This window comes from Bidens hawaiensis, unplaced genomic scaffold (assembly GCF_021521415.1).
Source record: "Bidens hawaiensis isolate Kalapana, Puna unplaced genomic scaffold, B.hawaiensis_p1.1 tig00003653_1, whole genome shotgun sequence".
NCBI lineage: Eukaryota > Viridiplantae > Streptophyta > Magnoliopsida > Asterales > Asteraceae > Bidens > Bidens hawaiensis.
The window spans coordinates 122,580-138,493 of NW_027491209.1; the positions used below are offsets into that span (position 1 = coordinate 122,580).

At 37.2% G+C, this 15,914-nt stretch overlaps 1 protein-coding gene across 1 annotated transcript; it reads right to left on the reverse strand.

Annotated features, from left to right (window-relative positions):
• Positions 1-5,419: 5,419 nt before the first annotated feature.
• Positions 5,420-8,017, reverse strand: LOC143623992 (uncharacterized). The gene is made up of 3 exons (XM_077094760.1): positions 7,561-8,017; positions 6,342-6,552; positions 5,420-6,267 (listed from the first exon to the last, which is right to left on the reverse strand). Exons 1-3 carry the CDS (start codon positions 7,711-7,713, stop codon positions 5,420-5,422), a joined length of 1,212 nt encoding a protein of 403 aa, XP_076950875.1. The 5' UTR covers positions 7,714-8,017.
• Positions 8,018-15,914: the final 7,897 nt, after the last annotated feature.

Below are 15,914 nucleotides of genomic sequence, written 5' to 3' on the forward strand. Positions count from 1 at the left end.
GTTTTCTTCACTTAACATGACTTGATCATTAATACTAATCTTCATCAAAACTTCCTTAGTTGTTGTTGGCTCGTTTGCTTCGGTTAGGTTAGCTTCGGCACGTTTTTCTCTTCTCTCCGGGCATACCGAGGCGAAGTGACCCATCTCGTCACAACGAAAACATTGAACCCCTGAATAATCCCTTTTCTTCCACGAATTACCTTCTTTGTTTCGGTCACCTTTTGAGTCATCACGGGATTTTTCATATTCTGCTTTGCCCTTCCCTTTAAACTTTCTAGCCTTAGCCCTATTGAACAGTAGCTTCCCATTATTCTCGGGTTCGTCATCAACACTGTTCACATGATCTTCAAAAGCTTTAAGACGCCCAACTATTTCTTCAAACTTAAGTGTCTTGAGATCTACCATCTTCTCGATAGACGCTACAATATTTATGAATCTTTTAGGCATGCCGGTTTAAAACTTTCTCACCAATCTTGTTTCATCTAGGGCGGAACCAAGTGCTGCAAATTTAGTTGCTAAACCGGATAATCTACCAGAATAATCGTCAATAGACTCAGAATCCTTCATCTTCGTTCCTTCGAATTCAGTTATAAGGGTATGTAGACGTGCTTCTATAACCCTCTCCGCTCTGACATACCGGGCTTTTATGGCATTCCAAACCTCTTTAGCCGACTCGTATTGGGCTACTTGCATGACTTGATCTTCCTATATGGATTGAAAGAAAAGAGCGATGGCGGCACCATTCTTCTTCTCGTCCGTACTTCCCGGCTCGATTACATCCCATATTCCGTGGTACCGGAACACCGCTTTGATTCGGACATCCCACATAGTGTAATTCGTTTTGGTAAGCATCGGACATTGAAGAGAAATAGAGGTTTGATTACTAGGGTTAGGTTGGCTTGTCATGGTTCGTCTTCGACTGTAGGTTTGCCGAAATCTTGAATCGATCTTGAAACAGAAAACAGATTAAAGAATAGTGCTCGTTCGATCGAAACCACACCAAGATTGTTTCTTGAATAGAAATTCGTGCAATAGAAAAACCAATCGTACACCTTTTGATAATGTAAAAGTCTTTTAATAATAATAAGATATGCCTTCCACCGCTAATTAATGCAAACTATTGTTGAATAATTAGTTGGCGTTAAGTTGGTTAGCAAAGAAGATATGCCACCACCAAGAACAGCCAATTGGAATTAAATTCCAAACTCTTGAATTAATTTGCTTTACGTTATTCTTCAAACAGCAGGTTAAAATCTTCCGTCGATCTTGAGCATATACCAATGAACTTGTGGTTGGTAAACCGTAAACCGAGCTCTGATACCAATTGAAGTTTGGTGACCAGGATCGATAAACAAAAAACGAAATTTTAGATCATAAGCTTGATCTTTGTAATTCTCATTAGCTCGAAAAATTACAATACTCAAAAAAACTCCTAATGATATAACCCACAAGCTCAGGTATATATACTAATTTAGATTTCAAAACCCAACTATACTAGAATACAAATACCATAATCATATTCAAATACTAATTGGTAAAAACAAATTTAAATAATAATTAATAAATAAATTCTTTGTTGTCCAAGTCATTCGCTCGACTTGTTCACCAAGTAATTTATTCCATGTAAACCAAGTCACGTGCTCAACTTGATAAACAAGACACGAACTCATCATAGGCTCGATGAGTTGGCCCAACCCGCCTCATTGACTCGAGGACGGAAATTAAGTCCAACACGATGAACTAGGATGAACACGATTTAGGTACCAAAATTCGAATCATGAATCAAGAGTGTTGACCAAAGTATACAAAGGATGAAGCAATTAGAGGGGACGAACACCGATACTTTATAATAGGTTTTTGGTCTCAGATTAATAAACATCCTCTCGTTTCCCGAACAAAGATGGAAGTAGTACGTTGATATGGCCTACATGGTGTATTGGTTGTCGTATTATGAAAAATCTAACTAGCTAGAGTTAATTTAATTAATACTATGAGTTATGGATGTTTAACTTATACAAGTTACATTATCAATAACCTGTTCTTATACGTGACGGAGACGGTGAGAAGCTACCTAATTACAAGATGAAGAAGACGAGTTACATGTAACTTGATAGGTTACATATATGTATAACAAGAGTTACATGTAAGTTGCATAAAGTGGTAATTGGTTTTCTTGTTTCTAAATCATTCAATTTAACGTGTCAATTTTTTATTGTCTGTTCAATGCAGTAAGTATTCAAGAATCGTGTTTGTACTTTACTAGTTTGTAACTTTGTATCTATTAGGCCATGTGTAGTGGAGGGGCTATAATTGGGGACGAATTGTGACACGTGGCGTCCAATCAGCATTGAGTGAAAATTTGTTTTTGGGGTGTAATGGTGTAGGGGCTACAAGTTGGGCTCACAATGTGTTTTTTTATTATTTTCTTTTTATAACTAAACTAATTAAATAAAAACCAATTTATTTAAATAATTAAATAAAAACGCATTAAAATTAAAAAAAATTAAAAAACATAACTAATAATGCATTAAAATTAAAAATATACATAACTTAAAATATTAAAAAACATAACTAAATAACATACTAATATCCATAATATTTGCGCATTTTTTCAATTCGTTGTCGTTACAATAATGCGGCTTCTTCGTGTGACCCGGCCGCTTTAAGGGATTCGTATTTTTCACTCAATTCCCGCAATTCCAACATTTGGTCAATCTTTTCGTGTTGTTTGTTGGTTTCGTTCATGACATCGTTGAGTTCCTCGACACATTGTTTTTTTGTTTTTTGATGATTTCTCTCATGGTAGCGGCGACTTCCACGAGTGTCGGTTGGTTCGGGTTGTTTGTAGGATTTATTTTGCTAAATTTTTTGAAGAATTTGAGTATGAATTGTGTATGAAATGGATATGAAATGAAGAAGAAGGTGTATGTTTATATATATATATATATATATTGTATTAAATGGAGAAGAAGGTGTATGTTTATATATATATATTGTATTAACAGAACTTTAAACCGCTGTTTAACAAACCCGCTGTTTATGGAGTCTTTGTAAGCATAAACAGCGAGCATATCAACAGCGGTTCTAAACCGCTTTTAACCTACCCAAAAACCGCTGTTAAACAGCATTTTTTGTAGTAGTGTAATATAATAATATTATTATTTAAACCCCATCGGCGATAAAAGAACCCCGCCCCCGCCCCTTTTCGCCTACATATCGTCGGGGGCGGTGTTCTCGCCCCTCTTCGCCCAATCCCACGCCCCATTACACACAGCCTTATTGTTTTAAAAAATTATCAGAGTTAAAGCTGTGAGCCACATGTGATATGACGCAAATGATCAGTTAATGGGTTTACCATTTTTGATAAGTTTGATAGTGACCATTGACCAAACTATATATTATTTACAGTGAATTTAAATATACATGTAAATAATTTATGGAGTTCTAATTTTATGTAATTCTAAAATCGTATTATTCTATTTATTTATTTAGTAACAAATATAATGTTACTGTTAAAAAAATCTCACATGTTGGCATAAGTAAAAAAGCTTTATATAAAAAGGGTATAATTGCTAGCTATCACTTAATAATTTGTTTAACTGTTTACGCTTAAACTTTAATCTAATCTTATTTTTCTAAACAGTATTTTCAATCAATGGTTGAAGAATCCCAAAAATAAAATGAATTCCAAGTTTTGAAAATAAATAACACTAATCAAATTCCTCTTGTGATGCGACGAGAATCAGTTTCATTCGGTATTGTTTAGTTTGGTTCATTACCATAACTCCCCTTGTGATGTCTTCCGTGGGTGGACCTCTTCCCTCCCTTTCTTGATCTTCCCACTTGTTTGCGATGACGTGGTTTTAGTGTTGTAGGAACTTGTGATATTGGCTACATAGACCTGCCATTGATAACGCGGATGTTTGCATGATCCCATCTCCTAGTCTCCTACAAGTACAAAACCTCCTATGCATATCATATGCACCAGACATTGATTACCTTTTGGACCACTCACATGATGTCTTAAGGCTTCCTTATTGATTGTTTCCAACATTTTGGTGGCACATGGTGTAAGCAGGCCTTCACTTCTTTCTTGAATAGTCACCATCCTCCTTATGAGATACTCCCTTATAAATTCAAGTAGTGATACAATTGGCTTGTCTATGTCATCAACTATATTGCCATTTAAGACCTCACATGTATTAACATCAGACATTGGCCTACCTGCTAACAAAAGATACACTTATGCTTAGAAAAACATGTGATTAATATTCACATAATCCCTCAACAAAGCATATTGTGACTTGTAATCTTCTTGCACTTGTTATTTGGCTTTGATCTTGGCCCTATATACCTTAAATTTAAAAACATGCATGCAGCTCATATTTCATTTCAAACTGTTCTTGGACAGCTTTCACATGTATTTCAATATTTTTTTCAAGCATTTGTTGAGATAAAAAGGTGGATGTGCAAACATAAATGCTTCTCGTTTGATAGCAATCATGTTCTATAACCGACCACACAATTGTGGGTGCTCTTGTATGTGTTCCTTCCCAATGCTAAAACCGTCAAGAGTTCACGATATTGAAGACAAATCTTGTAACGAAAGAGAAAAAAAACATAAAAACAACATACATTGATATGTCAAGCTAAAAAACACCAGTTAAAAGGTCCATAAAACAACCAACGTTACAATCATCTACATAACTCCTATCACTAAAACAATAATTAGCATTCACTACTTAAATTAAAAGGTCAACAAAAGAACTATTGTTCACAGCTTAAATGTTCAAAGCTCAACCCCGTCGCCACCTACATGAAACCAGCTTAATCAGATGAACATAGAATTGGTGCTATTCATTGAGATGCTTATGGCGGAACTCTACTTGTTTCAGTCATCATAGGCATCCTGAAATTAAAATAAAAAATAAAGAAAGCAGAAAATATAATATATTCTCCATTTTATATTATATTCTGTTTCAAGCAAACTGACGGGCTTGGGTCACAGGTCAAAACGAACAAGGTCGTGTTGGAAGTGAAGGCAGTGGTGGTGATGATGCTGGCAACGAGTAGGTGGTGGGGACAAACTGACAAGCAATGGTCATGGGTGGGGGCTAATCCATTTGGACCGTTTTCGGTTAACAAGTTTCATAATATTTACCCGTTGACTAATTTAAGTACACCCAGATTCACCCGTTAACTGATTTGAGATTCCCCAAATGAACCCATATACAATTTAATGTTTGCCCGAATCAACCCATTTGAAGAATGGTTTTAGACTGCCACATATACAATTTAATAGTATGTCCTCCTAAACTATGAATTTGGGTGTTTCTCAAAAATATACCTTTACATGAAAGTAAATTATTACTCGTATTGTATAGAAAATGCATAAAAGAATTTAAAAGAAGAATAATACTTACTCAATACTGCCACGCATCTTCTTTCGTGCATTTCTATTACTCGGGCTGCTTCGTTTCTTGTCAGAAGCTTGATCCACAAGGGGTATGAACTCCATTGCTTGATCCGGTTCGGCCTTTGGTTGTTTTATCACATTGGCATTTGCTGAATTGTTGATTAAAGCAGATGGGACTGGATTCAAAACCAAAGGCTCAGCAACAACCGACTCGATTGGTTTAACTAGCACTTGCGAAAATGGCTGTTGATAAGGTTCGGCCTTTGGTTGTTTCATTACATTGGCGGGTGCTGAGTTGTAGACCACAGCAGATGGGTACGGGGTGAAAACCAGAGGTTCAGCAACAACCGAATTGATTGGTTCAATTGACACTTGTAATACAGGCTGTTGATCAGGTTCAGCCTTTGGCTGTTTCATTACATTAGTGACTGCTGAATTGTTGATTAAAGCAGATGAGACTGTGTTCAAAAGCAAAGGTTCAGCAACAACCGGCTTGATTGGTTCAACCAATACCTGTGAAATTGGTTGTTGATCAAGTTCAGCCTTTGGTATTTTTATAACATTAGCGGTTGCTGAGTTGTTGACTAGAACAGATGGGACCGGGGTGAAAACTAGAGGTTCAGCAACAACGGACATTTGTTGAGTTACAACAGGAACAACTCGATTGACAAGCATGGTTGACACTTGCTGAGCTGCAACAGAACCAGTTGGAGCGGTTTGCTCAGCCGAAGGCTGTGGAATAATCGGTTGAACTACAGCAGCATTTGAGCCAACTTGAACATTGCTGATTTGTTGATATTGTCTGAACTTAGAATTAACTACATCCGCCATGTCAGTTCCAGATTCAGAAGCTGAAATTAACATAAATTACATAAGATAAAAAGCATAGAGAATATGGTATGGAGGATTGCAAATTGCAAAATACCTAAAAAACTAATAATGACAGAGCGCGCCACCAATTGTTCAGCTTCTTTTTTGCTCTTGGCACTATCTCCGGGATAAGTATCACCATTGAAAACCAAATTGGAGCGGAAAACAGGAAGTGGTGCCTCCGGTTGAGATGTCTCGTACACAGGCCTTCCTATATTCTTCTTGGCTGCATATTCAGCCATAACAGACTTGCAAAATAATTTATCCTGGATAAGATAACGCGTTAAAACAATAATCTTCTACAAGTCAAAATAGGCCAGATTGGGTGGATCTGTCACTTTTTTTTTTTTTTAATTTCTTTCAGATGATAATAGTTAATACAATGAGTATAATTGCAAAAGCTACGGTATGAAAATATTAGTTTTTTTCAATAAAGATAGTAAACAGCAGGATGCATTTCGTGAGAGTTGACCCTCTGATCCAACATATTCTAACTTAGTTTCAAAATTAATCAACTGGCATAAATTAGTCATATAGAAAAATTTATAGGTGGTAATCATGACCCATTGTTCAAAAAATGGGCTAATTTGGGCAAAACAAAATAGTCTATGGGTTCATTTAGGTCACCTTTAATTTGTCGACGGGTCAAACTGAGTCAACTTAAATTAGTCAACAGGTCAAATTTGGTTTTCTCAAATGAGTCAACGGGCCAAAATATGCAACTATTATAAAACTTGTTAACTTAAAAAAGGGGATGGGGTAGGTATTTTATTTCAAAAACGAGTCTTTTCAATCCAATTCTATTTCAGCCAAACCCGTTTGACCCGAACCAAATTGATATATTTTTTTAAAAACAGCCCGTATTGACCCAAATTCATTTTGTTTAGAACCCGTTTGACCCTAACTAGTTATGCTTAGAACCCAATCTGGCTCCAGCCCATTATGGCCCACCCGTAACCCGAACCGATCTGCCCAACTTGCCAAGCCTAAAAAAGTACATTGATCATATACACTTTTAAAGTTTTAACTCTCTAGGTGTACTTAGAGTAACCAAGCATTTTCTCAAAAAAAAAACCTGTATAATAATACGAAACAAAGGGACATAAAAGGTAAAAAACGAATTTCTAAACGTGTTTAAATCATATTAAACAGAAGCCGAAAATTATATTATATTTAACAGTTTTGCTATGTTTTAGAGATCCACCGATGGTTATGACTGGTAAATACAAAACTTATCAACCAAAAATCAATGCAATAACTTGTGAACATCAAACCTCTCGTATAAAATTCAGTGCGTCGGTCTTGTCCTTCTGCATTATGGCGATATATGCAACTCTGGAAGCATCCATCTCGGCGTTCTTACGTTGTCGAAATGTGTTAGAAGATGTGTAGCTCACACCATCAACCCAAACAGTGGATCTGAACATCGGAAGATGCTCAGATCCTTCTTTTTGTGTTTGGTATACCGGGGCTGGTTTCTTCAACTTTTGAGCACATTGGGTCAGGAGACACTTGTATAACAGATTTGGCTTTAAACCTAAAAATTAATAACAACAACAACAATAAGCAAGCAAGCAAGACAACTTGTGGTGGATAAAAAGAAAAACTAAACTAAACTAAACCCTGAATACAGCCTCAAACTTTTCAATAAACTGATATAGATTTGTAACATAAACACAAATAAAAAATGCTATTTCTATTTTCTTTAGTATAACTGATACACACATTTGTTTATTAGGGCTAAAACTAAAGTGGTCCCAAATGAAAATGAAAATGAAAATGAAACCATGTCTAGACCAAACAAACCAAAACATTTCTAAAATTAAGCAGAAATTAACAAGCAAACTAAATCATCAGTTTGCAACCCAAAAAAAAAAAAAAAAAAACTTGCATACACATACAACATGAAACACATTAAAGCAACATGTAGCAAAAAATAAATAAAAAATACTAGTTCACGTGATCACTGTCACGATGTGTTGAGAGTTAATATTTTTGAAGAATATGAAGGGATTTAGAAGGAAATGGAGTTAATTTTAGAAGAGACATAAAAGGAAAGATTATAAACATTTACCAGCAGCGAAGTTAAGCATTCTCCGGCGCCGGCATAACTCCGGCTGTTTCCATGCTTTTAAGGAAGTGACAGTGAGTTGTTGAGTTTAGTTTTGATGAGTTGAAAAAGGTGATCGGACTAGACAGAGTGAGCTTTAGATGAATTAAATATTCTTTATATCGCCTGATTCTAATAATAACTAGTGGATGCCCCGGCGCTTTGCGCTGTAGTTGTCCAACGTATGCGTTTTTTTATCGTGCGTCCAAATCGTACACGAAGGGAAATTGGTCGGTATCAGTTCGAGATAAAACATACCCCAATCAACCCATTAGAGATAAACATAACTTGAGTTTACCCGTTAAGAGATAATAAATGATATGGGTTCATCCCATTAGAGAGGGAACATAACACGCTGGTCATGTTAAAGAGAATACATAACTGGAAATCTGGAATCTATCCGTAAAGAGAGAAAACATAACTCATATCGACCCGGTACAACACTTTTCGAGATGACTTGTTATAGATAAAACATAACTCGTACGTCCTCAAAAAGATAAAACATAACCCAAATAGACTCATTAATAACTAAAATAATAACATGGTTAAAAAAAAGGGCGTTATATGTAATTAATGCAGATGAAGCTCTATCGTCCCATACGAGCTAGTCGTGAAAAAAAATCGAACACTCATAACCACACCCTAACTATAATCAAATTCCACTGCAAAAAAACATAATATAAGTTAAAAGTCTACACATTATAGTATTATACCAAACATATTAAATAGGATTTAAAAACACTATTATTACAATCAGAATTTTCCAGCAAACACATTATAAACACATGATTATGTCATTTAAATCCGTTTGGCATAGTTCTCTTAACGCCTTCTTATTTCTTCTCATCGGAGTTCCGTCAAAAATGACTTTCAGTTTCAACCATATCTACTAAGTAAACAACACTTCAATTCTCTGAAAAAGCTATTGTACTTACTGCCTCGACACGCCCATCAAATCTTGTAAGATTTTCCTGCATAAAAATAACACTAAGGATTCATAGGGCGAGACAACAATTATAATGTAAAGTGAATATCACAGTAGGTGTGGTATATGGCAGGTCATATGGTTTTCGAGTCATTCGGTTTTCCAAATAACCCTGCAAGTGGCTGCAACAGCCGATAACCATACTGAATTAACTGGTTTAAAATGTAAGTTAAGCAAATAGCATAAGCACCAACTCACAATTTCAAGCCTCTTTATGTGAAATGTAAAAGTTAAACTGCTGACCAAAGTTTTTGTCCTGTTTAATCTTGAAGATGAGAAAAAAAAACACTGTAAATCAAATTTGCATGTGATGAAACCTGTGTTTTATATACCAACTATATGTCGTATTAGATGAAGAAATGTTTTGTTGTGCACCAATGTATTATTACAATAGATATAGTTATTCAAAGTTCAAGCATTACTTTTTCTAAATGGGTGTCCTTTTGACATTGTTGATACTCCTTATTCATCTACATCATCAAGAATATACCTAAAATGACTATTGATAAATATGCAATTTAAAATCAGACTTAGATATAAGAATTACCAGATTGCATTGAAGATGATGTGCTCAAGCCTCCTGTGCTTATTAAACATTCTCCTACAAAATTAGATACATCATAACTAATACCAAAAACCTAACAAAAATGTCAAACACTGCAGTCAACAAAAGTCAAAACATCTTAGCCACACCATCACCATCACCATCACCATCAATAAACCCATATTTGAAGTCATATAAAGCGGTTGCAATCATCAGCTCATAGTTGAAAATTTATGAAAAGTAACCTTTTTTATGATTCTCTCTAGAAGTTGCAACGTGCCAAGATCAAAAGTCAAAACAGGTAAAGTTACGATTTTAATTACGTAAATTCTAAAGTTACTTTTTTTTAAGAGAAATAGTGTAATGAGATTGAGTTGTTGAGTTTAGTTTAGTTTTGATGAGTTTATAAGTTTAGATGAATTAAATGTACTTTATATCGCCTTATTCTATTAATATTTAATAAGAAATAATTATTGTATACTTAATTAATTATGTAAATTCTAAAGTTACTTTTTTTTATTTACTCTTTAGAAGTTGTAAGATGTCAAGGTCAGAAGTCGGACAGGTAAAGTTATGATTATAGTCAGTAAAAAGTAACAAATTTAAAATGAGCATTGATCGAAGTTTGATTAGAAAGTATCTTGTTTAACTCTAAAATAACTACATAAACGTATACACTTATACTTAGCAAATAATAATAAACAAATAAGTTATTCAAATAATTACATTAAACAATATTTCACTAGTTTATGTTAACGTTGTCGTTTTCATTTGTTAAAGCAATACGTTTACGTTAGATTAGAAATTATGAATGTTATGCTAATTCAATCAAGATTGAGATATAGCTTTGCAAGTCTTATATGTTAATGCTAAAATGGGTATTCACATAAGCGCATACCTCAATAGTTCATTTATTCTTTCAACTATCCTTATATTTAAAAACAAAATTACAATTTTAATACTTGTATTTCACAACTAAATAATGGTTGACATAATGAGAGGGTGTCACGTCACTGGTATTTACGCGTGAAAACGATCTGAAGTAAAATAAAAATAGTCTATCATTGACATTTTCAAAGTTCCCTCATTCTCATTTTGTAAACACATAATTTTTTTATACGACATTATTACTAAAAACAAAAACTACACCATGAGACTAGACATTTTATTCTTTTTAATACTAGTATACTCTAGCTATATTAAAGAAAAGGACATTTTTTTAAAAGACGCCGATATGTTATGCGTATAACGTTCATAACTATATAACTGTGTAGTTATAAAAATATGTTGTTTGATTATCATATAAGTTGTGTAATTATATATGTGTGCAATTATAAATATAGATTGGGTATTTATTATATGCACATACCCTCGCTAATAGTCACACACCATGTTTTGTGTTATGTTAGCTTCGTATAATTTACACGCAATTTTCGTTTGTACCTAAATGATATTATAAACCGACAATATTAATGATATTTTGCACACATTATATAATCCGGGTATTCTTTGTAGATTAATGTATTTGAGTAAATACCATCTATTTAGAAAATTAATATTTAATAAAGCTTTTCTTTTTTAATAAAATGAGAAGTTTGTTTGTTGGTACATCCGTGGAAAAGGATGGAGGAATCTCATTTGTCCTTGGAATGGTACACCTTTTATAAGGCTACAATGACATGACACCTTTGAGCTTGCTCGTACTCTTAACTCACCATAAACTTGTGATGTTATTGACTTATTGTATTAAGCAAATAATTTGATTAACTAAATGTTGAATACTAAATTAGATTAGATTTTCGCATGGAGTCCTCCAAAGTCCAAAGCTCGATTAACAGGAATATGATGCAAAGTTAATTTTTATCATGTATTTCAAATTAGCAAGGCCATGAACTTATGAAAAAGATTCTTAAATATATAAACCCATGAAAAGCACATGAACTTTTTGAATCTTATCATGTGAGGATAAATCATGCTTTAAAACATGACTATTTTCTTGGTTTAAACGTTTTTCATTTTGTTTGATACTGATATAGTTGTGAAATCTTTGTGTAAACACAAAAGGCTCTTGAAACCAATATCAAAATAAAGTGGATGCCAACGTTTTCCACAATAATCTAATGCAAATCTCACTACAAAATGAACATAAGGCTACACTAATAAAGTGATATATTAAGCCTTAAGAATGTTGGCATGGTTTAACTAATTGAACAAAATATAGCGAAATTGAGTAGGCAAGTACCATTTCTCCCAAAGTAATGCATAGTGACTTTCTTAATGATTATTAATTCAAACCATGTTTTTCTTTTCTAAAGAGCTTTAGATGGAATAAATTCCACAAGGCACTTTAACATAGGATAAAGCACATCCATTGATTCTTCACACTTAAGAACACTTCTCATATGGACTGGTTAATGAAATCATTTAATATACCTTTTTTTTGTCAAAAATCATGTATTCTTAATATGTTGAGAGATAATGCTTCTGTAAACACATGGCCTATTAAAACCATAATCAAAATAAAGAGGATGCCAACGTTTTCATAATAAGCTAAATGCTTAATGTTACAAAATGAACATAAGTAAGACCATACTAATACAATGTTACTTTAAAGTTTAAACCTTAATATTGATGGCACTTATGCCACATCATCTACATAAAGTTAAAAAATAGATAACACACATTCTTATGACAACCTCACTAAATAACTAAAAACACAGTAATTAGCTAACTTCCAACTTTTCACAGCAGAATTGGAGTTATTCAATGAAAATGGCAGAACTTCATTTTTGGAGCTATTCATTGAGATGTAAATGGCATAACTTCATTTGTTGCAGGTACCATAGCAGCCCTGAAAATTGAAATAATAATAATAATATTAATAATAATATATCTGAAGAGGTAGGTCCCAGCAGAGCCTAGTTGGTCCCGCAAGACTCACCTTGAACAGGGACGTCTGCGCAAAGGCCATCTGCTTCCGCAGGACCCACCATGCTCAGAGAACCTTACGCGCAGTACGCAAGCTGTACACGCAGGGAAAGCCTCCCAATGGTGAAGTACCCCGCCTGTTCCCGCAGTTGCGGATACAAGCCATCAGGGAAGGCTACCCGCAGACAGCAGGGCTACACGCACAAGGCAATAGATACTTCAGTAGTCACATGAAGGAATGAGCAAGACGGGAACAATCCCGCCAAAATGAGCCAGTCCGTATGATTCTGAAATATCTTCTGTACTATACCTACCAAGGTATGGATAGGACAGACAATCTGACCAGAACAGCCCATGAGCCAATCACAGGGTGACAGCTCACCGACAACAGTACGAGGAGGAGCACCCTCTAGTACTGTTTGTCATTATTAGCCGCTGCCTACTCACCAACCCTTACTGCAGGGCATGCGCAGCCTACGGTTGGTGAAATAGTGTTACTGTGGGCCGTAACCTATTCACCAACCAGCATGGCCTGCGTATAATCCACAGTAGGTAGGACGTGCATAATCTACAGTTGGAGGAATAGTGCAGCCGACATAGTTACTGTTGGCCGTAACCTATCCACCAACCAGTATGGCCTGTGCATAGTCCACTGTTGGTAGAACAGGAATACTATTCAGCCGGCTATACCTTCTAACCTACCTTCGGCTATAAATACTCCAACATCTTGGAATGGTAAGATCATCTGATATCCAGTTATCTAGCAATCTTTTAATATACACTTATATTCAGAGCAATCTAGTCTGATTCTCACGCCGGAGGGTGGTCACAAGGAGGAACCCCCCCCCCCTTCTCAGTGACGAGCTTACGGTGTTTGTTTTGCAGGTCTCCTGAAGAACAGCCTTCTCAGTTAGATCTCATCCGTGGGAAACATTACTTAACCCCCCAGATTATCTATAATCTGTCCAGATTATCTATAATCTGTCCAGGGTTCACTTAGTGTTTCTTCATTGGCGCCATCCGTGCATAAAAGCTAGAACAAATTTAGTTTTTTCAAATTTTCTGAAGAAATGGTTAACGTTACTCCGGTCCAAAGGCCAGTAACCGACCAAGAAACCCCGGTAACAACCCCAGCAACGGGGGGGAACACCGGCGGTTATACAATCCTTACGAACACTACCCCGACTACCCAAGCCGGGGCAAGTGGAGTAAATATTCCACTGGGGTTCACCGACACCCAGTTGGAAAAACGAACAAGGGCCCCTCGCCAAACACTAGATCAAGTGAAGGCGTGGGCCGAAGCACGGCAAAGAGAATTCCAAGCCGAATTGGATGAACGCTTGCGTTCAGCTCAACAGGCTGACGAATTCGGCAGTACTCGCCAACACCTCAATATGAGCAGTGACTGCGAGTACTCAGACGAGTTGGAGTCCGATACCGACGCGAACCCTCGCCATAAGGCGAAAGGGAAGCGTAAGGAAACGGACGTCCAACCAAAAAGGAATTTTGGGGAAGCTTTTAAACCAATCGCGGAGAGAAACCCGCGTGACTTCTCCAAAACCTTTAGACCAACTGCTACAAATGCAGGAAAGTCAAAATTCGCAAGGGACATTGCGGAAGCAATCGCCCCGAGAAGTGCCAAACAGATGTCCAACATTGGCACTTATGATGGTCTATCCGACCCAGACGACCATTTGAACAGGTTCATTGCGGGGGCTACCGTCAGCAACTGGACGGAACCCACGTGGTGCTACATGTTCCAGATGACTCTGGTCAGAGCGGCCAGGGCATGGTTCGATCGTTTACCGATCCACCACATATATGACTGGGCGGACTTTCAGAACAAGTTCAGCCAGCACTTTAGCCAACAGAGGAAGTACACTGAAGAGCAGTGGACGATCCTCAACTGCGTGAGAGAGGAGGATGAATCTTTACTAGAATTCATCACCCGCTTCAACTCCAAAAAGCTAAGTCTCGGCAACATAAGTGAGGATCTGGTTCGCGCCGCCTTCATCCAAGGCGCCGAATACCCAGAACTTATCCGCACGTTGACGGGTAAGGATGGCATGCCATCAACTTGGGATGCCATCATGACGGCGGCAAAGCGCTTTGCCGAGACGGAAAAGCAACTGGGAAGGGATCTTCCCCAGAGTACACACCTCTACACGCAGAGGACAAGGGAGAACAACGTTAGGACCGCCCGGCAGAACAAAAAGAGGCGGCTAGGTATTTGGCAGTCAAGGGTAAACTTTGACACCTCATCCAGCTCTCGCCCTCTTGTCGGCGGAAGGGACAACACACACCCTTCAAACCGAAAAAACCGGTGGACGCCACTCACCAAGAGTGTCACGGAGATATTTGCCACGGAAAAATTGCCATGGCCAAAAGCCCCATTGATCCGGCAGAAACCTAATGCGGATCAAAGCAAGTCCTGTGATTTCCACGGGACAAAGGGTCATGGTACTGAAGAGTGCACATCCTTGAAAGACATTGTTGAAGCATTTGTCAAGGATGGAAGACTTGCACATCTCGTGGCATCAATCAGGAAGGGAGGAAGGAGTGACAACCGGTACAGAGGTAACGGACGAAAGCCCGTCGACATCAGCATCAACATGGTTCATGGCAAGGTCGGAGGAAGAAAAAGACGAGCGACAGAACCATGCGCGTGGAAGGAAGCCGAGGTGCGCTTTCCGCGAGTGCCAGGAGGCCCCAGCAAAGAAGGCCCCATCGTCATCAAAAGCCAGCTGGGGCATTACATCACTTCCCGCACTCTTGTTGACAACGGCGCTTCGTCGACGGTGATGTACAGGCAGTTCTTTGACAAGCTGGATGATGAAGACAAAGAACGCCTGGAAACGGTCTACGCTTCAATGGAAGGGTTTGACGGCAGTACAGAAACCCCCCTGGGTATCCTATCTTTCCCCGTCACTCTTACAGATGGAAAACACTCCCGCACAGAGGATGTGGACTTTGTCGTGATGAGGAAGCCACACCACACGTACGACATCCTCTTCGGGAGAGACGGGATGGCAAGATTCAACGCCGTGGTATCTTCAGTCCA

Bases quoted from the DNA above. Each gene is read 5' to 3' on its own strand.
- LOC143623992 (XM_077094760.1), bottom strand. From the start codon at position 7,713: ATGTTCAGATCCACTGTTTGGGTTGATGGTGTGAGCTACACATCTTCT. The intron at 6,553-7,560 runs GTTTGATGTTCA...TATCTTATCCAG, and splicing joins CACTGAATTTTATACGAGAG to GATAAATTATTTTGCAAGTC. The intron at 6,268-6,341 runs GTATTTTGCAAT...TGTTAATTTCAG, and splicing joins TGTCATTATTAGTTTTTTAG to CTTCTGAATCTGGAACTGAC.